Below are 24,310 nucleotides of genomic sequence, written 5' to 3' on the forward strand. Positions count from 1 at the left end.
TATTACATTCTCTGGCAATTGCATCACCCGTAATTACTGGGCGCTGTTTCCTGAAAACGACGTATGAATGATCACTGCTTCTAAGGAGTTATTTTGGGGGGGAAAGCAGCATAACAGAGATGGAATTTGTTTCCTTGTTCTGACTGGTTTATATATATTTTTTGTGGGGGGTTGTGAAAGTTCTGGGATCATTCTGGGATAGGGTACAAAGCCAGGTTTAAACAAACTAGTTCAGACAAAAGAATATCTGCAATGGAGAACTGACAGAGACCAACCAGCCAGCCAGCCAGCCAGCCAGTCAGTCAGTCAGCCAGTCAGTCAGCCAGTCAGCCAGTCAGTCAGCCAGTCAGTCAGTCAGCCAGTCAGTCAGTCAGTCAGCCAGTCAGTCAGCCAGCCAGTCAGTCAGTCAGCCAGTCAGCCAGTCAGTCAGCCAGCCAGTCAGCCAGTCAGTCAGTCAGTCAGCCAAACAATATATTTTCTTCCAGCCAGGTGAAACCAGACTATTCTAGCCAGGGGTCTGGTTGACCAACACTAACATGGTAGAGGAGAGCACAGTGTCTGAGGTAGGAGTTGAGCTGCAGGGTAAAGTCCAGGCCCACAGGCCTGATGGCATGACCAGCTGACCCTGATTGATACACACCAGGTTTGTTATTGGAAAGTTATGTGGGTGGCATGTGTCATGAGGGAGAGAGAGAGCTCACATCAAACCAATGACGGATGGGTACAATATGCTCACCATTCCTGACATCCTGTAATGTAGTCTGTGTGTGTCGTGTTTAACTACGACTAAATTAGAATTGAGAACAATTTGTTAAGAGCTTTTCAGCACGTTAGAACACATTTTGTTGAGTGCATCGTTACTAGACAGCTCTTTCCTTCCACCAAGTGGTTTAAAAAATACAATATTAATACCGTTGAAAGGCAGTAGACGGCGGTAGAGCGATGGCTCCCGCCTAAAACGACGCAGAAGAAGAAAAGAGTAATGCGCAAGCGCAAGTCAAACGCCGCGGCTCAGAAATTCTAAAGTTGTGCGTGGTTGATAGAAGTTGGACGATTTCATTTTCATTTAAAAATCGGTAAGTAGATGGCCGATTGTCTTGTACAGATTTACAAGTAGTATTGCATTGTACAAGCTACCTGCCGATGACTGTACAGTTGCTAAATCACTCTAGCTCTATCCCTTGGCCAACTACAGTACAATGCTAGCCATGATACAGTAATGTCGATGCTGGCTTTCCAGAAACAAAAACGGTATAAAGAACATAAACCCGCATAAAGAGAAATATACTAACGTAAGCTAAATTACTGTTCAAATGATTACGTTATCCCGCTCTACCCCAGTGCATTGCATCCCGAGTGCTCTGATGTCTTAGTGCAGGGGTTCTCCACGTTTGGGAACCCAAGCTTTCCACATCATGTGTCACACGCCCCCCCCCCCGCCCCCCCAGCCAAGCCTTCCACATCATGCGTCACGCCCCGCATACACACATTTACATTTAGCAGACACCTTTATCCAAAGCGACTTCCAAAAGAGAGCTTTTCAGAAGTGCATAGGTCACTGATCATAACAACGGGATAGCCCCAGGGGAGAATCTAGGTTCCCACTTTTGGGGGGGCTAAGCCCCTAGATAAAACCTATTATTTTTCCTGTGACCCAGCAAAACTAGGGTCTGGAGGCATGTTCCCCCAGATAATTTAAAAAAATATATATCCTTTAAATTGTGGCCTCTAGTGGGTTTTAGGAAAATAAATTTAACACATTTAAATTTAAAATATGAAGAAAAAAAAGTTTTGTATTTTTATGTAAAAAATTAGGGGGGTTAATGAAACTTTTTGGGGGGGCTCCAGCAAATAAGTGCCAATGGGAAGAACCAAGAGCATGTAGTTAAACAAGTTACAAAGTAAACAGCATGAACCTCAAAAAGTGCAAGAGTGTACCTGTAGAAAAAATCAAGCAACACACCCGATATTGATAATAGATGGATAGGCTGGGTGTGGCTGAATGTCTGGGTAGGTGGATAGTTGGATTGATGGATAAATTAATGATTTTTTATTTATTTTAAAACTTTAATAAAACTATAACTGACAGGTATGAAACATGCTCTTTAATTATGAAAAATGCTTCAAAACTAGGCTACTGTCATCAAGAAAACTTTGGGTTCTAAAAACATTTGCGTGGGTGTGCTGTTGACACATTTCACCTAGGACACCAGATGTGCTAGGACCGGTACTGTTTTCAAGGCAGTCAATTTTGAAAACGCATCCTCATACAGATAAGTCAAGGCAAATGGAAGAAGCAATTCTACGGCGGCATCACTCAACTGAGGATATTCAGTCATCACACTCAACCAAAACGAAGGCAGAGAGAAAAAGCTAAAGACGTGTCAATGTTGCTCTTTAATTTGACTAACTGCTCCATGGCAACTTAACGGGATTTTCCTGGAAAACTGAAGGGATCCCTGACCCAAGAAAATGAGGTAAAATCCCCAATGAAATAACAGCTGAATTGTTGTTTCAGCCCTTCAACACGTTGAGCGACCGTATCAATCAAATGAGAGATATTTATCCCTGTCTCTTCAACACAGTCCTCGACGTTGGGAAACATGTCAACATTTTTATTAATCAGCCGATCACCCCAAAGATCCAATTTGCCAATTTGTACCGTGGCAGCACTGCGTGGACATGCGCAGCTCATTCCCCTGTATGTCAGCTACAGTGCGGTTACGGAACGTACCGCTCCGGGTTTCGCCACTGAACATATTCGCAGAGGGGAAATGCATAAGCAGAGGGAACGCAGTTTGTAATAGGCCTACTTGTTTTTGTACTATTGTAAATGCAATAAAAAATACACTAAGTAGCCTACACAAAATGTTCTTTGTCTGATTGTATTTTTATTTTTTTGTAAAGTAAACTAATGGCACCCCCTTCCGATCCCCCCTGTTGAGAACCATTGTTGTGTTCGAAAAAAAAACTTGATATATAAATACTATCCCTCATCATTAGTGCATGTGTAACTGGTGTGAATCGGTGAAACTCACTCCTCAGGTATGTAATGGGCCACCCGCATCAATGAATAGCTAGCTTTTCTTTGGCGTAGCTGGTAGTGGTCGCGCTTGGTAAGTCAGAGGTTGTGCGTTCGAGCCCAGCGAGTGGCGAACGACGCCTTGTAGTGACGGAGCGTGGCCACGTCCGTTACAAACCGTCACACACGTAGATAGGGTTAGAGCAATGCGTTGTCATAACTGTTATCAGATTTTACATTCACCTGTGAACTACTGGTTTGTGTTCTGTTCCAATCCACTTACCTTGCGTTCTCAGGTCTCTGACGATGTCTTCTGGACGGGATGACCAGTCTTCACCAATATCACCCGTTCTGTTCATGAGCGTGAGCGGGGAGCCCATGCGCTTCTACCTCAGACCGAGCCCCACCAAGGTCGAGCTTCTGCCGATCATCAATGCTGGGGGCGGATTATTGTGTCGAGCTCAGGAGTCCAACGCCATCCTGTTAGCTGACCCCAAGGACATGTCGCCGGCGATGGCGTCCACGGCCCACTTCTACATTTCAACCAAGTACATCCGGGACTGCGTGGAGAAGAACGAGCAGCTGGAGTTGGAGGACTACAGGTTTACTGAGCACGTGCAGACATGGTTCTCCAGACAGAAGCGGGAGAGGAGTGGGAGTGTGGGGCGCTTAGCCTACTTGCCAGAGGAGGACTCCGCCATCTTGGACTTTGTGTCCAAGTGCAAGGGTGAGACCCGAGGTAACCGGATGTGGCAGGAAATGGAGAAGCAGGGTCTGATTAATCGGAGCTGGCAGTCCATTCAGGCTCGTTATCAGAAGCACCTGTGTTTCAAAGCTGTAAAGGAGAAGGTGGAGAGACATACAATCACTCAGAAGAAACACCCTCAGCCGAGCCCATTGCACAAGCAGTCTACCTCTCCAGGTCCTGATCCTGATTTAGAGTCTGAACCAGTGTCTGAACCAGTGTCTGAACCAGACCTGTCTGAACCAGACCTTTCTGAACCAGACCGGTCTGAACCAGAACCAGTGTCTGAACCAGACCTTTCTGAACCAGACCGGTCTGAACCAGAACCAGTGTCTGAACCAGACCTTTCTGAACCAGACCTTTCTGAACCAGACCGGTCTGAACCAGAACCAGTGTCTGAACCAGACTTGTCTGAAGCAGGCCTTTCTGAACCAGAACTACACCTTGACCCAGAGGCTGTAAAAGACGAGCCGGATCAGTCTTCTGAAGCAGATGTTTTAGAATCTGAACTAGACCAGTTTTCTGAGGAAGAAGCTCTTGAACCTAAAACAGCCCCTGAACCAGAAGTCCGACAGGTGCAGGTGGAGGAAGCGAAGCGCAGCATCAGATGGCTGATGGAGGAGACCAATCAGAACCTGGAGGCTGTTACTAAGGCTCTTATCATGTTCTCCGGGGACGTATCAGCAGCCTTGATCTACCTGAACAATGGCACGTGGGAGGGGCCTCTCTGGGAATACTGTGACGACAAAGTCCTCAAGTCAGCAGACCTCTCGGAACTCCGTCTTAAATATGGAGACAAGGCTGTGGCTAGAAGACTGGCCTATTTGGACATGGACTGAAATAGTATCTGATTGGCTGTTGGCAAGGGCGTTGGCGGGCGGTGTGTCAAGAAAGCGGTGGTGGACAGCTGTTTATTTAATCAGTTATGGAAAGTTCACATTTAATAATTATTCACCCGAGCAGAGGAAGACTGTGTGTGTGTAATGTTTACAAGACACTGTCCAAGTCCACCAATCACAGTTTCAATTTTCTGTTTACTGATTATTGAATGCAAATTGTGCTGTACCATATGTTGTCTATACATGTTTACTTTTAAATGTTATTTTAAGTTGCAAAAAAAAAAAAGTTCACTTTTTATTACTGGTTGTGCTTTTCTATGCATAAAAAAAAATATATATATATTACAGCTTTAAATAAAAAAAAAACGTCAATTTTAACATGCTTGAAGATGACTGTGATTTCACTTGTCCTTTAATAAAAAATTGCTCTCACAGCCCTGAGAGGTTGGGGGAGGGGTGGTCCACTCACCCGCTTCACGGCGAAAGCAGTGTAGCCAAGGGTTATATATATATATGCTAAACTTAGGTTTGGGGTATAAAGGAAGGACACAGGCTTCCAATGTTGGAACCAAGAGGGCACTGCACGTCTCACTTTATTCAACCCATTACAGAAACTCCGTCAGAGAAGAACCAGAACCAGGCCAGTGTTCTGAACCAGAAGTTCCAGAACCTAAAACAGCCCCTGAACCAGAGGTCCGAAAGCCAGCTTCTGACATTCCTAAGACATTGATGGAGGAAGACCTCCCTCCAACAGCATCAGACACAACAGACCTCTCCCTCTCCCCAGAGGCACTTTCCTCCTTCCAGCCAGAGGGGGCGCCAGAGAGAGTGGACAGCAGTCCTGAGGGGCCTCCAAGCACCGCAGTCAATCAGGGACGTCCTCGAGCTAGCACAGCGGTCCCCAACCTTTTTTGCGCCACGGACCGGTTTCATCTAAGACATATTTTCACGGACCCGTCTTCAAGGTGTGGCTTATTAACATGACAAAATCAAATGATACGACCAGCACGAAAACAAGTTTCTATTAATATATAGCCTACACTATGAAAACAGATATAACATTCATGAAAAACACAACTTACCTAAACGATGTTTTAGTGGGAGTCCTGCGCTTGTTTCTGTGCAACCAAACGGTCCCAAGCCCTAACAAAATCTGTTAATAATAATAATACCGTTATTAGGCAGTAGACGGCAGTAGTGCGTTGGCTCCCGCCTGACAACGACGCAGAAGAAAACAGACATGCGCAAGTCAAACGCCGCGGCTAAGCAATTCGAAAGTTGTTGTGTCTTGCTGATAGAATTTGGACCATTCCATTTTCATTTTAAAATCGGTAAGTAACTGTCCGTTTGTCTTGTACAGATTTACAAGAAGGTAGTATTGCAATATAGCTACCTGCCGATGACTGTACAGTTGCTAGATCACTTGCAAACTCTAGTTCTATCCCTTGGCCAACTTGTTGGCCTACGTAGGCTACAGTACCAGGCTAGCCATGATACCGTAATGTCGATACTGGCTTGCAAGAAACAAAAACGGTTTAAAGAACATAAATCCACATAAAGATAGCTATACTAACGTAAGATAAATTACTGTTCTTATAATTACGTTAACCCGCTCTACCCCAGTGCATCTCTACTGGCCTCCTGAGTGCTCCGAGGACAACATGACGTGCTTGTTGTGTTGAAAAAAGGCTCGATATATAAATACTATCCCTCATTATTAGGGCATGTAGATATAGGGTTAGAGCAATGCAGATATTCCTGCAACGCGTTGTCATAACTGTTATAATCAGATTTTACATTCACCTGTGAACTAATGGTTTGTGTTCTGTTCCAATCCACTTACCTTGCGTTCTCAGGTCTCTGACGATGTCTTCTGGATGGGATGACCAGTCTTCACCAATATCACCCGTTCTGTTCATGAGCGTGAGCGGGGAGCCCATGCGCTTCTACCTCAGACCGAGCCCCACCAAGGTCGAGCTTCTGCCGATCATCAATGCTGGGGGCGGATTATTGTGTCGAGCTCAGGAGTCCAACGCCATCCTGTTAGCTGACCCCAAGGACATGTCGCCGGCGATGGCGTCCACGGCCCACTTCTACATTTCAACCAAGTACATCCGGGACTGCGTGGAGAAGAACGAGCAGCTGGAGTTGGAGGACTACAGGTTTACTGAGCACGTGCAGACCAGGTCCTCCAGACAGAAGCAGAGCGGGAGTATGGGGCGCATGGGCTACACGTCAGAGGAGGACTCAGCCATCTGGAATTTCATGTCCAAGCGCAAGGGTGAGACCCGAGGTAACCGGGTGTGGCAGGAAATGGAGAAGCAGGGTCTGATTAATCGTAGCTGGCAGTCCATGAAGGCTCGCTATCAGAAGCACCTGTGTATCATAGCTGCAGAGGAGAAGGTGGAGAGACAGACGATCACTCCGAAGAAATACCCTCAGCGGAGCCCGTCGCACATGCAGTCAACCTCTCCAGGTCCTGATCCTGATTTAGAGTCTGAACCAGTGTCTGAACCAGTGTCTGAACCAGTGTCTGAACCAGTGTCTGAACCAGACCTGTCAGAACTAGACCTTTCTGAACCAAACCGGTCTGAACCAGAACCAGTGTCTGAACCAGACCTTTCTGAACCAGAACTACACCTTGAGCCAGAGGTTGTAAAAGCAGAGCCGGGCCAGTCTTCCGAACCAGATGTTTTAGAACCAGCACTAGGCCAGTCTTCTAAGGAACAAGTTCTAGAACCAGAACCAGACCAAGCCCCTGAGAGAGTGGACAGCAGTCCTGAGGGGCAGCAGAAGGCCTCCAAACAGCGCAGGCGATCAGGGACGTCCTCTAGCACACCCTTGTGTAAGAGAGCCAGAGTGGCCAGTCCACCTGCTGGAGAGAATCCAGAGCTGGACGAAGCTGGACCCTCAGGTAGACGAGCATGTCAAGGATATCTCTCTCTCTCTCTCTCTCTTCATCATCTCTCTCTCTCTCCATCCTCTCTACCTCTCTCTTCATCTTCTCTCTCTCTCTCCATCCTCTCCCTCTCTCTCCATCCTCTCTCTCTCTCCATCCTCTCTCTCTCTGTCTCTGTCTCTCTCTCTATCTCTCTCTCTCCATCCTCTCTCTCTCCATCCTCTCTCTCTCTCTCTCTCTCTCTCTCTCTCTCTCTCTCTCATAGAGTACTATCAGTTTATCAAGCCCATCTCCTCCCTGTGCCCTTATTTGAAAGACAATTTACGGTGATTGCCTGCTTATTATGTAGACGTAAAATCAAATATAGATATTACAGGGGAAAATATCAACCTTCTCGACTTGGTGAAGATTGACGTCTGTATAATTTGGTTGTCTGTTCTCGGTCTGACAGGAGAGAATGCAGTCCCATTCATCCACAAACAGACAGAACCACAGAGAAAGAAAACACTCAAAAGAAGAAGTCTTGGGATTCTTGAGAAGGCATCGAGAGAGTTTGACGACGGATCTTCGGGTGAGGTAAGATCTGCAGGTGCAACTTTTAGTTTTCTATCTCTGATGCAGCTCAGGACTCGGCTCAGCTCTAACCATTATTTCCTCCTGTATATATTTTGAAAACCCCCCCAAAACGTTTCTTCCCAAAACTTTTTATTTTTGAAACCTTTCAAAAATAAATGTTCACGCAGTGAAAGGGGGGAGAGGATAAGCCTAAAACAGAGTAGAATAAAGCAGAGCAGAGTATAAAGTCCTCATCAAGTACTCATCAAAAATACAAATTAATAAAGAATACAATATATATATATTTTTTTCTTTTTGTAGAAAATATTTTGAAAACCTTTAGAAACTTTTTTTTTTCAAAACATTGTTTTGATTTGTAAAAAAATAAATAAAACACTTTTCAAAACTTGAAACTTTCTTCCCTCCAAAAAACTCAATGTCTTTGTACTTGGTTACCTTTCATCTCTGCATGTACTGTTTAATTTCTAAATCAAACATATTCAGAAGATGCATCGTAGACTTATTCTTAAATTTGTAATAAATATTTACACAAAAAACTATATTTGATCCCAGTCCCAAATCATAACAATTGTGTTTACCTTTGTGGATGAGGCCTGATGACGTACTGTTATTTCTCCTCCACAGTCGGATTACGAGTCTCTAGATATGGAAGTAGGCAGTGCTGCGTCTCCTCCAGAGCCAGGAAGGACAGTCAACCCAGCCCCGGCCTCAACTTTGGCCTCAGCCCCTGCCCCAGCTCCTGCCTCAGCCCCAGCCCCGGCCTCAGCCGTGGCCTCAGCCCCTGCCCCAGCTCCTGCCTCAGCCCCAGCCTCAGCACTGGCCTCAGCTCCAGCCCCAGCCTCGGCCTCCATCACCCAGACACACACTCCTGATACTGAAACTGCTGCAGTGCCCCAGCCTCAGTCCCAGCCCAAATTCAAGGGTAAGAGTCCTGAGGCCCAGGGTCCCTGCCAGGCGGACCTTCCAGAGGTGCCTGTTCCTGGGCCAGGGCAGAGGGAGCCGGTCCCTTCCACCTCCACGGCACACATGTTCCTGTTTGATAACGAGTCTCAGGAAGTGGAGAGCTCTCAGCCAATCAGGGATGAGGTGGCGTTCACTCAGGTGCAGGTGGAGGAAGCGAAGCGCAGCATCAGATGGCTGATGGAGGAGACCAATCAGAACCTGGAGGCTGTTACTAAGGCTCTTATCATGTTCTCCGGGGACGTATCAGCAGCCTTGACCTACCTGAACAATGGCACGTGGGAGGGGCCTCTCTGGGAATACTGTGACGACAAACTCCTCAAGTCAGTAGACCTCTCGGAACTCCGTCTTAAATATGGAGACAAGGCTGTGGCTAGAAGACTGGCCTATTTGGACATGGACTGAAATAGTATCTGATTGGCTGTTGGCAAGGGCAATGGCGGGCGGTGTGTGTCAGGAAGGCGGTGGTGGACAGCTGTTTATTAAATCAGTTACTGGAAGGTTCACATTTAATAATTATTCACCCTAGCAGAGGAAGACTGTGTGTGTGTGTGTGTGTGTGTGTGTGTGTGTAATTTTTTCAAGACACCATGTACAAGTACAACCAATCAGTTTTAACTTTCTGATTACTGATTGTTGAATGCATATTGTTCTGTACCATATTTTGTTTACAACAAAGTAAACATTTTAAAGAAACTTGTAAGTTCGCAAAAAAAAAGAGTTCACTTTTTGTTTCTGGTTGTGTGTTTATATTTTATTTTTAAAATAACTTTTAATTCAATAAAACTGTATTTTAACGTGCTTGAAGATGACTGTGATTTCACTTGTCCTTTAATTAAAAATAGTTCTCACAGCCCTGAGAGGTTGGGCGGGGTGGTCCACCAACCCGCTTCACGCCGAAAGCAGCAACGTCCATCAGCAGCTTCGCGTTCTTGCAGACAGACCTATTTTGGACTAGTTACCCCTCCGTGACTTGGAATCATTTGACAAGAAGAGGATTGTTATTGTAAAATTTCAATGTACAAAATATAAATTTGCCTTATAAAGTGATATGTATAGTATTCTAGTTTAGATCACCTAAAAATACGGTCTACAGACTCGTTTTCGGAGAGTTTAATATTGAACCGGTAAGTCTATAGCAACCAGTCAGCTTACCAGTTGGCTAGCTTGCTACTGCTGTGCTGTACGCGTTAGCTAGCGGAGGAGGCTCATCAGGGCAATGGCTGTCACAGACACAGCTAGTTATGGTCATGACATCAATACAGACCAGACAGTGTCCTGCATGCATTCAATCTGGACTAGCAAGGTTGTTATGCAGCAACTTCGAAATATGCCATATCTGATGAAGATCATACTTTGAAAGAAAATCGCATTAGCTACCAGCTGTAACGTAGCAAGGCAAGCCAGCTGCCAGCTAACAAGCTTAACGTTCGCATGCCACTATCCATGCCGACTAGGATTTGGTTGATGCAGTATCACTTTGAAGTTAATGTTCTGTAGGAATCCAGGTGTGTGAACCAGTGGCTACCACGCTGAGGGGCACCATCTACATAAGGATTGCTTTGTCTGTTAACTAGCTAGCTTGCTTTCCAGAATGCTCAGCCAGATGTTTCTCTGGCTGCTACAGTAGACAGCAAGACACCGAATGATCAGTGAAACTCGACTTTCCAATACTTGCCTTGTGTGGTTACAGGTATCTGAATGATTATAGTCAAACACAATTTAAACAGAGACCATGGTATACTCACCATACCGGTATAAACTTTTAAATGGAATAGGTTATATTTATATGATACAAAGAGTTTGTCGTTTGCGATAATTTATGCGCTTTATCCGTGCAAGTGTTTCACATTGTGTTGTATTGTGTATATTTTAGATAGCCCTTTGTAGATGCAGGTACAGGCTAACAAGATAATTTCTGATGGTTTATTTGCTGATATGTAACATCTGGTTAGGGTTTGTGAAAGGTTAGTTACCAGTAGGGCGTCAATAACTGAGCATGTTAAGCAACTGTAGACCATCAAGCCTAGATGTGTGTGGAAGAGACAGCGTGATGCGACTCCAGTGCATCATGCATCATGCTGTCCCCGGCTACAGCATGTGTTCCTCAGTGTTGCTGAGTGTGGGGTGTTGTGTGTGTCCCCCAGCTGTGCATGGGACCAGGCCCCCAGGTCCTCTCCACTCAGACTGAGCGAGTGCCACCATGAGCTCTAAGGGGGGCGGCACCGCACTGACCCGACGCAACTACAGACTGGCCTCCGACATGGACAAGCCCAGAACCACCGGTGAGTAAAGGACCAAGGCCCAACATATAGGGGGATGAGACTAGCCTGAGGTATGCCCTGGTGTTCAGAGAAACCAGGGATGCAGGCTACAAGCAGTAGAATATCATCTAAACCAGCTGGCACCTCACTATGTGTAGGCTACAAGTCTAATGCTTAACCTGCGTGGTGAGTAGTCTAGTCCAGGTCTTGCTACCCCACAGCCGCTGGATTAGCCTAGCCCTCAACCACAGATAAACGTGGTGGTAGAGTTTATGATTGATGGCCATGCAGTCTGTTAAATCAGTCTGCCTGGTATAACCTTGTGTCTTGCCAAGACTAGTTGTGGGTGTTTTTCAATAAATTAAATATTCGTTGCATTATTTACGTCCTTGGTCTGTCCTCAGGTATTATCAATGAGAAGCTGCTGAGTGACTACCTGCATCGTGTGTTCCCCACCGGCAGCAGGCAGGGGCCTGCAGTGGCCTCCATAAGGTACAGGCACAAATCTATATCATCTTCTACTCCTTCTCTCATCTCATATGTTTCTCCTTTCCTCTCCCTTACCCTCTCCTTTCCTTCCCTTCCCTCTCCTCTCGCCTCCCTTCTCATCTCATCTCCTCTCCTCAATCCCTCCCAATCCCCCACATCCAGGTTCATCCCTGAACAGATGTCTATCTCTGTGTGATAGTGCTGTAATTACAAGTCATAACACTGTTCAGTTAATGTTAAACCTGAGTTTGAGACTGTGAGTGTACTCTTACTGGACATGGTAACGTCATGACAGACTCATCTCATGGCAATGTGTGTTCTGCTGGCAGTACATCATAGGAACAATATCAGTCTTGCTGGAGTTCTTCTGAACAGCAGGATACCAAACTAGTTCTTCTGAACAGCAGGATACCAAACTAGTTCTTCTGAACAGCAGGATACCAAACTAGTTCTTCTGAACAGCAGGATACCAAACTAGTTCTTCTGAACAGCAGGATACCAAACTAGTTCTTCTGAACAGCAGGATACCAAACTAGTTCTTCTGAACAGCAGGATACCAAACTAGTTCTTCTGAACAGCAGGATACCAAACTAGTTCCCTCGCGTGTTTACTGTGTACACATGAGATACTGCATTTTGGATTTTTGAAGAAATATTTTTTGACTTGTCATATTGCTGTTCATCCACTTGATCAACAGTGCCTTAGACATAGATATCTTGTTTGCTGACCCTGTTTGGATACTGATGACAAATACCGTTTACTGTGTTGCATCTAGTCTGCTCTGGGTTGGGTTCTATGCAGGCCTGTGGTGTGTCTGTGAGTGTGTACAGCCTGTGTGTGTGTGTGTGTGTGTGTGTGTGTGGGAGTTTCATGGTGCACCATCGGCCTCATTCCCAGAGTTAGACCCAGCTCAGGTTACTCTGCACACACTATGTTTAGGGTGTGAAACCAGCATCTAAGGAAACAGGAGATGCAGACCCTGCTGGCTCAAGGCAGGGGATGACCGTGATGACACGGCCAGGGAACAAACATGGCTGTTTTCCAGGAGTCAAACTAGCAACACTGGGCCTGGGCTGAGACACTGTGGTGCCAAAGGGAAGCTAACTGACTCCATGATTAGTCATTGTGTTGTTGTCTCACATCGTAAAGTTTTGGGCCAGTGGGGCAAATTATGACATAATGAATCTCAAAAGAAAATTTGGATTAAGTAGCTTGTTAGTAGTGAAAAATTGGTAGGTTCTGTTTCCAGAGAAGGACTTGGTTAGGTAATTTAATCTGTGAGGATCAGATCTGTCTAATGTCCACTACAGTCATGCACTGAGTTTAGGATTAGGGTCAGAGCATTAGAGACAGGATGTGTTCAGGGGTTGACATAAATGTTTTGGGCCACTTGTCTTTCGGGCAAGTTAGACATCTTTTTTACTTGTCCAACACTTGAATGTACTTGACCCAAACAAACGGAACGTTTGCGCGAATACAATCAACTCTATCAGGACCAAGACAAACCTTTTGACACCAACGTTGTCTATGTAGTACAAATATTGAGGGATTCTAAGGGGTGGAAAAATAATAATAAATAAAAATAACTATATACGAGAGCGAACAATGTTTGTGCTCGCCGAAGGCTTGAGCACACCCAATTAGATGGAATGCATAAGTATAGACCAAGTGTCACTAAAATAGAAAGCAAATAATCAGCAAATAATCAGACTGATACTCAAATGTAATATGTTGTCAACTTAAAAGGGTGATTGACTGGGTTTTTGAGGTACCGTATTTCTTCAAATAAAGGTTGCAGTGTTTATTAAATAACGTTAATTTTTGGTGGCGTGTTTATTTGAGGGCGGCGTTTATTGAGGGCGGCGTTTAATTAGTAAGTGAGATTTTGTGAATTGTAGCTACAGTGCAGCCATAGACAACTTTGTTGCTGGCTTTGTGAAAAATGAATCATGCAGCTAAAAACGCAGGTTTCATTTAGGCTACTACTGCTGACCTCCTTATCTATTCTTTGTTTGTTTATGAGTGCGGCAACTCCCTTTCTCATTGGCTATCAATTAGGTGTGCGTTGGTAATACAAATCTCAAATACAATTGTTCTACATTGTCTAGAAATCTGAAGCAGCATGCCTAAAGTTTCATACACGTTAGCTTTCAAACAGAAAGCTTTGCAGAAATTTATATACATGTGTAATAAATACTGGGGTTGAATTTAACCAATTAAATAACCGTTTTCAGATTTTTTTGGTGAGGCATTTTATTCGAGGGTGGCGTTTATTTGAGGGTGGCGTTTATTCAAAGAAATACAGTATTTCACACTGTTCCTTAAGGTCTCCGAATAGGGTTTGTAATTGTTCTATGCCCCCTGATGCTTCCACTAAATTAGTCCCGGGAAAAAACTAGCTATCTTGCTGAAAAATTGATCTGGACAAACATGCATTTTGAATTGTAGATTTACATGACAACACAGGTTATTTATTTGAATGAAACACAGTCAGGAGAATGAAATAACGTTAGCCCCATTGCCAATAAACTAAATCATCACACATTTTATCGATACTACATACAGGCAAGATACGTTAGCATTGCTAATAACTGTTAGCGACAACATCATACTACAGCTTGCGGCTGTGATGAACATAAGGTCGGAACAGCACCTCTTTTCAGCAATAGCTTCATAGCAAACATTGTCCCAGGTTTTCAAAACTGTCCTTGGTGAAATGGTTCGAGCAAATGTGTAATTGAGGGTGGAACTGCACAGTGATCTTTTCATAGACGAATATCACAGCCCGTCGAGTGTTTGGTTCCTTGGGAAGACTGAAGTGTCAGCATTCCCTGTACAGGCTGGAACACTGCATTTACGACGGTAGCCCCTTTTCAATATTCTTGAAAAATGTTCTTCTTTGTAATTCCGCGGAAGTACACAGATACGTCGTGACAACGAACTGACGTCCGTTAAGTGGCTTTTTCAAAACCTACCGTTTTACAGCTACATTTTTTAATTGTGAGATTTGCATAGGAAAGAGGTGTCAATGAACCTTGGGGTTCACTGTATGTCCATTTTACCCACTGAACTGTTGTTATTCAACTGTGTCAAGGTAAATTTGGTTCTGCAATCAATGACCCCTTTAAGATAACCGAGGGGGGTGAAGAGATCCTGAAATCCGGGAGCTTCTCTCTCAAACCATGGGTTGGGTCAGGGAAAAGTGGGAGGCAGAAAACTGCAGTAATAATCCAAGGGGAAGAAAAATGTCAGTAGAGAAGAGCAGAGCATTAGTAAAAGTGAAGATAATGGTAGCTATCCACAGTCACAAACATCACTATCGTTTAGGCACACACAGGCTTGGCTCTACGCCATTCTACTTTAATTAGGTTTGCTTAATTTTATATTTATATATATTTTATGTCTTGCATATTGTTTAGCTCTTTAGTATTAGACTTAATTTAAAAAGTAGAATGTATAAATAAAAAAAGATCCATATATATTTATTGTATGCACTTTCCAACTTATATGGCAATAAAAACAGATTCTGATTGCTTTTGGTTCTGTTGCATGGTTTAGGCAAAAGATAATGGTAGCTAGCCACAGTCACAATCACTATGGTTTAGGCTTGTGTGATTACCTACAGTAATAGGCTTGACTCTCTTCTCAACTCTACTTTAATTGGGTATGCTTTAGGGATGGAGATTTGAACTGATTTCACTATTCGAATAGTATCCGAAATTATTTTCGAATATCCGGATAATCTATTATATTAATGTGGTTCCGTTATGTAATTAGCCTGACGTGACAAAGCATACAGTAAACACATGAACCACCACACATTCTGGCAATAATTGGGACTGTTAAACTATTAGATTAAATAAGGGTTGAAAGAAAGAAAACAAATGAAAGATCAATTTATTAACATGACGAAAAGACAATGAACTTGAAAAAACGCTGCATCTTCAGACGTAGGCTCTTAATTTGGCGGAAAAGCGATTAGCCTATTATTATGTGAAATAAAAAGTAGGCTACATTGGACTAAATTAAACACATTGGGTAGGCTATCCTCCATAAAAACGAAAGACACACAGAGAAATATTGCATATTAACTTGGATATTAACTTGGAACCGGAATCCTAGGATACGGTGCGCCACCACACATTGCGAACATAAACAGACGATTACGCTAGCTCTACATGGCTACTGGTAAGAAAATAAATAAGCCACAACTGCATCAGCCATACGCATTTTTATTCCGGAGAATTAGCATGTAAACATGCTCAGGGGAGAGGCTAGTACGGAGTCGATTTACGAGCAGGCCGGCGTAGAAAAGACTGCAGGAACTGAGGTTGTTGCGTGGTACTGCTTAGCCAGGACACTATGCTTCTTGTAGCGCCAAATGAAATGAAAGGAGACTCGCAGCAGAACGCAGGCGTAGCCTACCTTTTTTGATGGTTTTCATCATTTTCTAACGTCACAACTATTAGAATTCACAACATGACGCGACGTTTTTTCAATAAAAACTTTTTTTTTTTTTATCAAGCTACGCTCATAAGTATTCGAAAAAGTATTCGAATACTAACTTACATTAGGATATCCGGATATTCGATTAACCACGCCCATCCCTAGTATGCTTGCGTTTGGTGGCTTGGCTCGCCTAGGTTCAATGGCTAAAAGTTGAGATAACAGTGTAACAGTAGCTCACTAGCTAGCCCCAGTCACTGTCACAAAGCGGCTCAACTCGACTCTGCTCGGCTCGGCTGCTTGGCACGGCTCTGCCGAAAGGTGAAGGGTGAGGGTGAGCTGACCTGTTAGTCATGGTTACAAAGCAGCTTGGCTCGGCATTGCACTATGGAGGAGTAAAAGTGCCAACATTTATTAGATAAATACACCATTAAATAATTACTTAAATGGGTCGTCAATTAATTAAAATTGGAATTCAATACATAAACTTGTTATTTAATGTACCAATTCATTTTATGTAAATTCATATATAATTATTTCACTATTTAATTAATCATTTCCTGGTCCTGTGTTACTGTGCAGCGGACACTATTCTAATGCAATACTAAACAGGGCCCTCAGTTAATTGCATTTTCATATCACCACGTGTTGCAGTGTTTCATTGATTTATTTTATCTGTCAAACTTGCCCATCAAAGTTGGTAGGCGGATCCTAACGCCTGATCTAGTGAACGTCGGATCTAACGCAGAGCTAGTGAACACATTCCAATACACTGGGTAGCGCTATTCACCTCTACGCTGGTTTGATACTTTATTAAACGAAACTTGAATTGCAACGGCAAAAAATCCTCCATAGTGCAATGCTGAGACAAGCTGTTAAAAATGAAGGTAACCAGTAGCTGACCAACTAGGAACAGTCACGATCAAAGTCACGAGCGGCGCGGCTCGGCTCAAGCTCAGCTCCGCTCGGCTCGACGGGTCGGCTGGGCGGCTATGAGTGAAGATAACTGTAGCTCACTAGCAAGCCACAGTCACAAACAGGACTACAGTTTAGGCACACGCAAGCTCGGCTCTGCTCTACTCCATTCTACTTTAACTGGGTGTGCTTAATTGTGCTTAATCTATTTTATATCATACATATTGTTTAGCTCTTTAGTATTAGACTTATTTTATTTATACATTCTACTTTTTTAATTAAGATCCTTATATGTTTATTAAAAGTGAAGGTAACTGTAGCTCCCAAGCAAGCCACAGTCACAAACGGTACTACAGTTTGTTCAGCTCTGCTTTACTTTAACTGGGTGTGCTTAATTGGGGTTCCTCCGGTAGGAGGGAACCGATTGTTATTAGGGTTTCTCCGGTATTGTTTAGCTCTTTACTATTCGCCTTTTTATTTTATTTATTGTACTTTTTAAAATAAGATCCGTATATGTTTATTGTATGCACCTTTCTGCCACAGTAAATTCCGTGTTTGTAAAAACAAGTTCTCATTCTGATTGCCTTTGGTTCCGTTGCACGCCTTAGGCATAATTTAAGCAAAAGATAACGGTAGCTAGCGCAATTACCTATAGTAATAGGCTTGGCTATGCTGTACTCCATAAAAGTGAAGAAAAAGATGGTGGAGGAAGCTTTTGGAAAGACAACCAAATTGTTGAGAAATGTAACGTGTACCATCATGCTTCTGCAACAGTGTTGCCGTATGTTTCCATGTACCGTCTATTGATGCTGTAGCTACGAAAAATGTTTAATTCAACATGTTGAATAGCCTACTGGTTACAAACCACTGCAATGTAACCAATTAGTGGGTACATATTTACTAACTGTGACATGTTCTCACAGAATATTGAGGGCGAGAGATTGTTTCGTTAGCCAGCTAACGAACTGCCAGTATCAGCTGAGGCGAAACGAACGTTGTAATAGCCTAATTTATTTCCGTTCTGACTAGAAGGACATAACTTTGCTTGATATTTAGGAAAATACGATTGGTTCATTGGAAAGCTAACGTAAACTACGAAAGCTAAGAAGTAAAGCTAATGTTTAGTTTCCAGTGGTGTAGGCCCTGTACATCTCAAAATGAAATTTGGGTTTAAACCGACTGATTCTGTGAGATCAAGTTTGATAGGCTATATGACTAGAGCTACATTTGTTAAACTAAATGATGACAGTTGACTTAACCTACCTGTCTGCAATACCAGAGAAATCCCTACAAGTTGAGCTGGCCATCATCTGTCTCCATCAGTATCATGTCGAAGCCAGGGAAACTTCTGGCCAGGTCGGGACGAATCTCCTCGCTCTTTTCGCCTCTTATCAGGCATTTTTAGCTTTAGGTTGATTAGTGTTTAATCGTGGTGGAGGGATGGGGCGCTTACCTGGTGTTTAACCAGGTTTCGGTGTATTAAGAAACATTCTCTCACCAAACTCCACTTTAAACCCAATGTCGGCTAGTAAAGAGAGTTAAAGTTAACATAATCTCGAGGTCAAGATTGGCGCCGGCGGGCTACATTCACGGCACGAGCAGTAGAACACGCGGATCCATTCATAAATGTGCGGATTCATTAGATGTCAGACTGTTGCTGCATTATAGAATTACACAAATGTTGTTTTTGCTTGCTCTGATACCAAGAACCCTTTGTTTCCCGCTCTCTATAGTCTGTGTTCAGGGCTAGAGAGACCTGGTGCATGGAGATAGAGACCCACAGGTGTTGGTGTTCAGCTCTGTGTTAGCTGAGCTGTGTAGAGGGAGAGGGATGAGCTCAGCTGTTTTGAGGGAAAGCGATGTTAGCTCAGCTGTGTTGAGGGAGTGTGATGTTTACGTTTACATGTTGTCATTTAAGCACACGCTCTAAGAGCGACTTACAGTAAGTACAGGGACATTCCCCGAAGCAAGTAGGGTGAAGTGCATTGCCCAAGGACACAACGTCATTATTGCACGGCCGGGAATCGAACCGTCAACGTTCTGAGTAATAGCCCAATTCCCTAACCGCTCAGCCGCCTGATAACATCTGTGTTGTTTTGCTCCTCGTCCTCAGGAAGCCGCTGGGCTTTCAGGACCTGGGAGCCCACCTGGACCGACTGCTGCTGGAGGGAGAGCCCACAGAAGACAGCAAAGGTCCGTCACACACAAACACACACGCACACACACACACACACACACACATGCACGTGTGTAAGCACACTTATAATACACGTATGCACACACACACACACAATATTTACACTAACCCTAGTAACACACTCAATAATTTGTTTCATCATTCTACCCTGAAGCCTGTGTAGACGGTAATTGGATATCTGGCAGCAATTAGCCACCCGTAGAGGTAGGCTATGGCAGCCAGACAGTCACACTGGAACTGCAGCCTCAAGGAAGGACACACACAAACACATACACACAAACAAACACAAACACACACACACCAATTAGGCAATTTATAAGACTTCCATTACTATACACTTTAACTGAGCAATCTATATTTTTTAAAAAAAATTATTTAATCAGTTAGCGTTCTTCCTGAATAAGTTCAGACTGGGTGCATTTAGATCTTAGATGTGATCCTGACTGTGTTCTCGTGTGTGTGTGTGTGTGTGTTTATGTGTGTGTGTTTATGTGTGTGTGTGAACAGACCAGACCCTGGAGGGGCGTCTGGGGCCCCTTACTGTGGTTCTGGACCACACCAGCGGCTTCGAGGGCCTGCTCTTCGTAGACGACGATCTACTGGGGGTGAGCGGCTACTGGATCATGTCACAACAAATCAAGTAGTATCAAACCTAATCAAATCAAGGGTGAGCCGGATTAGTGATGGTGTCTGATCCTGTCGTCTCCTCTCAACTACAGGTGATCGGACATAGCAACTTCAGCTCAATCAGAGCCACCACCTGTGTTTACAAAGGTAAGCCCCTCCCCGTCTACAGCTATAACCTGTTTACCTATGTAAGCTCCTCCCCCTCCACAGCTACAACTTTACCTTCCACAACACCTGCAGAGGTATAGGTGGAGAGTGAGAAATAGATCAATAGAATACATTGTAGGATAGACTGCCTGATTTTTGGACAGAATATATTTTTGATGTGATATGTTCTATCCTTGTCATCTCGTCTCTTCTCCTCGCCTCCTTCTCTCCTCCTCTCCTCATCCCCTCTTCTCAGGGAAGTGGGCGTACGAGGTCCTCATCTCTTCTCAGGGCCTGATGCAGATCGGATGGTGCACTCTGAACTGCAGATTCAACCAGGAGGTAAGTGTGTGTGTGTGTTTACTTGTGTCTTTGTGGAACAGTTGCTAATGAATGTTCATTCATTCGTGTGTGTGTAAGATGAGCGATGTGAACAAAGTGTGATTTTCCTCAGAGAGCATAGCACATCCGCCATCACCTGGCCTAGCCTTACTCAGGCAGCACATCCGCCATCACCTGGCCTAGCCTTACTCAGGCAGCACATCCGCCATCACCTGGCCTAGCCTTACTCAGGCAGCACATCCGCCATCACCTGGCCTAGCCTTACTCAGGCAGCACATCCGCCATCACCTGGCCTAGCCTTACTCAGGCAGCACATCCGCCATCACCTGGCCTAGCCTTACTCAGGCAGCACATCCGCCATCACCTGGCCTAGCCTTACTCAGGCAGCACAGCTGCCATCACCTGGCCTAGCCTTACTCAGTCAGCACAGCGACTAGCAGGCCTGTTTGTACTTGAGCATGTTCCTGTTTGCAGGAGGGCGTGGGTGACACCCCGGATTCCTACGCCTACGACGGGAACCGGGTACGCAAGTGGAACGTGACGACCACCAACTACGGCAAGGTGAGGGAAGAACTCAGAAGATCAGTGCAGAACACCACGATGTTCTCTGAACTGGAGATGACCCCAGCGACAGCAAACTGTTGAACAAGACTAAAACAACAGAAAGATATGACATACAAAGATAATAGTTCTTATGAACAAGTGAAACACTTCAGCACATATTTCACAACACAATGATTTTCATGCATTTCAGTACTGAACTTCTACTGTACAACATTCTTACGCACATGTCCTGTTTGTGCTTTACAGAAGGTGGTCTCTGATAGCCGTGTAGATGAAGTGTTTGTGTTAGGACCTGTCCCTCTTGTGCTTCTCTCTAGTCGTGGGCGGCAGGTGATATTGTCAGCTGCCTCATAGATCTGGATGAGGGCACCATTACATTCTGTTTGTAAGTATCCATGTTGTTGACATCTCACCAGTTGTCTTGGCAACCTTCCTGTGACTCCAGCCTCTGATCAAGTTTGAATTCAGTTTAATATGATTGACAGGAACAGAATGTGAGGCTGATCAGACAGTCTAAACGAATGTGTGTGCGCCTTTAAGCCAATATAATAATTTTTTTGTTGTTCTTTGAATTAGTCAATTATTTTGAAATTAAAATAATTCATTATTACATAATTATTTAATTCTATAGGCTATATTAATCTGTTAAAAATAGAGTTGGGTCTTCAGATATGCGAGCCAGCTGCCAACGCCTAAAAGAGCCGGCTCTTAAAGCTGGTTTGTGAGCTAGCTCGCCAAAAATAAATATAATTTTGCGTTTGGTTGGATCATATAAAGTGCGGATACACTTTAACAAAACAAGGCTCTCCATCTTTGCAATACTGTTTGTAAAGCTGCTCAAGATTGATTGTGATTTTGCGGAGATTGATAGCGGTGTTTACATCGACGTACCGCACGGCCATTTATGCCGTGCTTGGTGATCGTGGCTTTAGCCTTTCCGTCCAATGTTGTTCTGCCCACCTATTCAAGTTGTGTTCAGCTAGCATTGTAAACGCTTTCACCCACACAGCCAAATGAAAAGTGATCATGATCTTGTGACGTGTGTGTTGTGTTAGAAATGGCCAATCTCTGGGCACAGCCTTCAGCGATATCAAGATGGGTCCTGGTGTCGCCTACTTCCCTGCAATCAGTCTGTCCTTCAAAGAGTCGGTGGCGTTCAACTTCGGCAGCCGCCCTCTCAGATATCCTTTCTTGACGATGCCGGTCACAACACTTCATGACCTGCTGCCCTCTGCTACCATCAGCTCTGCTTTTATTACCTGTGAAACACGACGTTTTAAATGTAGAATTAAAATACATTAGTTTTGAAATTGTAGTCATTTCTATTTAGATTCATAGACATTTAATTTCAATGAATTGTCTTTATTATCCCTGAGGTTCACAAACAACGTTTTCTCCTTAACGTGTGTGTGAGCTACGTACCCTGTGGAGGGCTACCTTCCCCTGCAGAACCCCCCCACCGCCGACCTGCTCAAGGCCCACAAGCTCCTGGGCTACATCAAGACCATCCTGTCCACCTCCATAGACACACAGGTACCGTAGCCCATTACAGGCCTCTCATATCACTTCACATCCCGTATCGATCAGTCCTAAACCCGGTTTCCTCTGCATTGTAAAACCATTCTGATCTCTGATCCGTGCGGCTAAACGGACTGTGAGATCAGGAAGGTTTGTTGTGACGGGCAGGATCGGGGGGAGGGGGGGGGGTTGCTAATTTGTGCGATAGACTAATGTGTTCTGCAGAGAAGGGAGACTGGCGTTTTGTAATGGAAGGGAAAAAAACAGGACAGAGTAACACGGCGGATATCGCTATTTTACGACGTTGTTAAGGCGGCAGGCGTGTGTTGCTTAGGCGGCCGCCTTAACTGAAAAGTGCTGCGGGGAAACCCTGAACAGCCTTGTAAAGGTGCTGAGTCAAAGGCCGTCTTGTGTTCTCCTGCAGGAGGAGAAGCTGGTGGAGACAGAATACTCATCCTGGAAGCTCCGTGGAGAGCCCACCATCCTGGTGACCCTGGCACACATATTCAACCACTTTGCCCCGCTCATGGTGAGTGGCGTGACAGTCGAGGCCGCAGTCATCTAAGCATAAATGATGTTGTGTGATATTGCGTCCCCCAGTGGAAAGTGTTGTGCGACAATGCATCCCCAGTCTAAGATGTTGTGTGATTATTGTGTCCCCAGTGTAAACGGATAGGTGATAAGGAATCCCTTTTCTGAGGTGTTGTGTGATATTGCGTTTCCCCAGTGTAAAGTGTACCTGGTGGAGGATGTTCTCATGAACTTCCTGCTGGGGATCCTGGAGGGCGGGGGGTCAGTCGATGAGCACCCCCTGATCCAGCAGCTGCTGGACCTCTTCTGGCTGCTCATGGAGGTAAACTCAAGCGCACCCTCTGGTTCTTCAGACTGTTTCTGTCATGTGATAGTGAGGCCACTTAGAAATGTGAAGTCAACTGCCAGCAGTTTTATTCCACATGATATTGTTCTATTGTATTCATAAGGTTTGGATGGGTCAGGGAGAACCGGTAAAACTATGACCTGGGTCTTCTATGATCTGATTTTAATGCCCCCGTCATTGTAGAGTTTATTACTGCATTCTTTCAAAGTTGCCAATGCACGATTGTGCCGAGAGTTTCTGCTGTGTTTTGTGTTAAAATCCTGTTTGTCTCTCTGTCTCTCTGTCTCTCTGTCTGTCTGTCTGTCTGTCTGTCTCTCTCTCTCTCTCTCTCTCTCTCTCTCTCTCTCTCTCTCTCTCTCTCTCTCTCTCTCTCTCTCTCTCTCTCTCTCTCTCTCTCTCTCTCTCTCTCTCTCTCTCTCTCTCTCTCTCTCTCTCTCTCTCTCTCTCTCTCTCTCTCTCTGTGTCTGCCTGTCTCTATCTGCCTATCTGTCTTTCTTTGTTCTGTTTCTCTGCTTTTCTTTCTGCCTCTGTCTCAGGACTATGAAGTGAACGAGTGTCTGAAGCAGCTGATGATGTCTCTGCTGAGGGCCTATCGCTTCTCCCCCATCATTCCAGACCTGGGGTTCCAGGTAAGACACACACTTGAGTATATTAATAGGGCCAATAGACTTGGAGCTAATGGAGTCAGGGGTTAAGTGTTCATTCATGAAGCGGCCAAGGTTAGCCTTTCAAGTGGAGGAATGTTCAGCATCTCAGCTTGATAGGTGGCCTTCATGGAAAATAGATTTGTCATCTTAAAAGCCTTTTGTATCCAGGGTTAGTTTCTGGACGATGCCAGATATTAGAAGGCTATATTAACCTACACAGGGATCACATCACAAGA

The 24,310-nt window shown here is 44.5% G+C and overlaps 3 protein-coding genes and 1 long non-coding RNA gene across 5 annotated transcripts in view; 3 read left to right on the top strand and 1 right to left on the bottom strand.

Annotated features, from left to right (window-relative positions):
* Positions 1-971: 971 nt before the first annotated feature.
* LOC146272433 (uncharacterized) lies at positions 972-4,968 on the top strand. Its single transcript, XM_084703972.1, has 2 exons — positions 972-1,076; positions 3,319-4,968. Exon 2 carries the CDS (start codon positions 3,329-3,331, stop codon positions 4,604-4,606), a length of 1,278 nt encoding a protein of 425 aa, XP_084560098.1. The 5' UTR covers positions 972-1,076; positions 3,319-3,328; the 3' UTR covers positions 4,607-4,968.
* A 200-nt stretch (positions 4,969-5,168) lies between these two features.
* LOC146272434 (uncharacterized) lies at positions 5,169-6,684 on the bottom strand. The gene is made up of 3 exons (XR_014766418.1): positions 6,450-6,684; positions 5,689-5,759; positions 5,169-5,539 (listed from the first exon to the last, which is right to left on the bottom strand). It is a non-coding gene; the product is annotated as an uncharacterized LOC146272434 (long non-coding RNA).
* Positions 5,457-9,842, top strand: LOC146272435 (uncharacterized). 2 transcript variants are annotated; one of them, XM_084703971.1, is made up of 4 exons: positions 5,457-5,571; positions 6,463-7,520; positions 7,957-8,081; positions 8,706-9,842. In XM_084703971.1, exons 2-4 carry the CDS (start codon positions 6,473-6,475, stop codon positions 9,444-9,446), a joined length of 1,914 nt encoding a protein of 637 aa, XP_084560097.1. In that variant the 5' UTR covers positions 5,457-5,571; positions 6,463-6,472; the 3' UTR covers positions 9,447-9,842. The 2 variants fall into 2 exon arrangements, with proteins under 2 accessions (XP_084560097.1, XP_084560095.1); XM_084703969.1 differs by lacking the exon at positions 5,457-5,571 and adding an exon at positions 5,816-5,937.
* A 108-nt stretch (positions 9,843-9,950) lies between these two features.
* rnf123 (ring finger protein 123) overlaps positions 9,951-24,310 on the top strand; it is an 85,601-nt gene continuing 71,241 nt past the window's right edge. Inside the window, 14 exon segments of the mRNA XM_084703968.1 lie at positions 9,951-10,168; positions 11,189-11,326; positions 11,710-11,797; positions 19,269-19,348; positions 19,860-19,957; positions 20,072-20,126; positions 20,383-20,468; positions 20,943-21,029; positions 21,350-21,417; positions 22,088-22,213; positions 22,451-22,565; positions 22,975-23,079; positions 23,278-23,403; positions 23,964-24,056. Coding sequence (XP_084560094.1) covers positions 11,245-11,326; positions 11,710-11,797; positions 19,269-19,348; positions 19,860-19,957; positions 20,072-20,126; positions 20,383-20,468; positions 20,943-21,029; positions 21,350-21,417; positions 22,088-22,213; positions 22,451-22,565; positions 22,975-23,079; positions 23,278-23,403; positions 23,964-24,056 — 1,209 coding nt within the window. The 5' untranslated portion in view covers positions 9,951-10,168; positions 11,189-11,244.

This window comes from Hypomesus nipponensis, chromosome 9 (genome assembly GCF_054491055.1).
Source record: "Hypomesus nipponensis isolate SF chromosome 9, ASM5449105v1, whole genome shotgun sequence".
Taxonomy (NCBI): Eukaryota; Metazoa; Chordata; class Actinopteri; order Osmeriformes; family Osmeridae; genus Hypomesus; species Hypomesus nipponensis.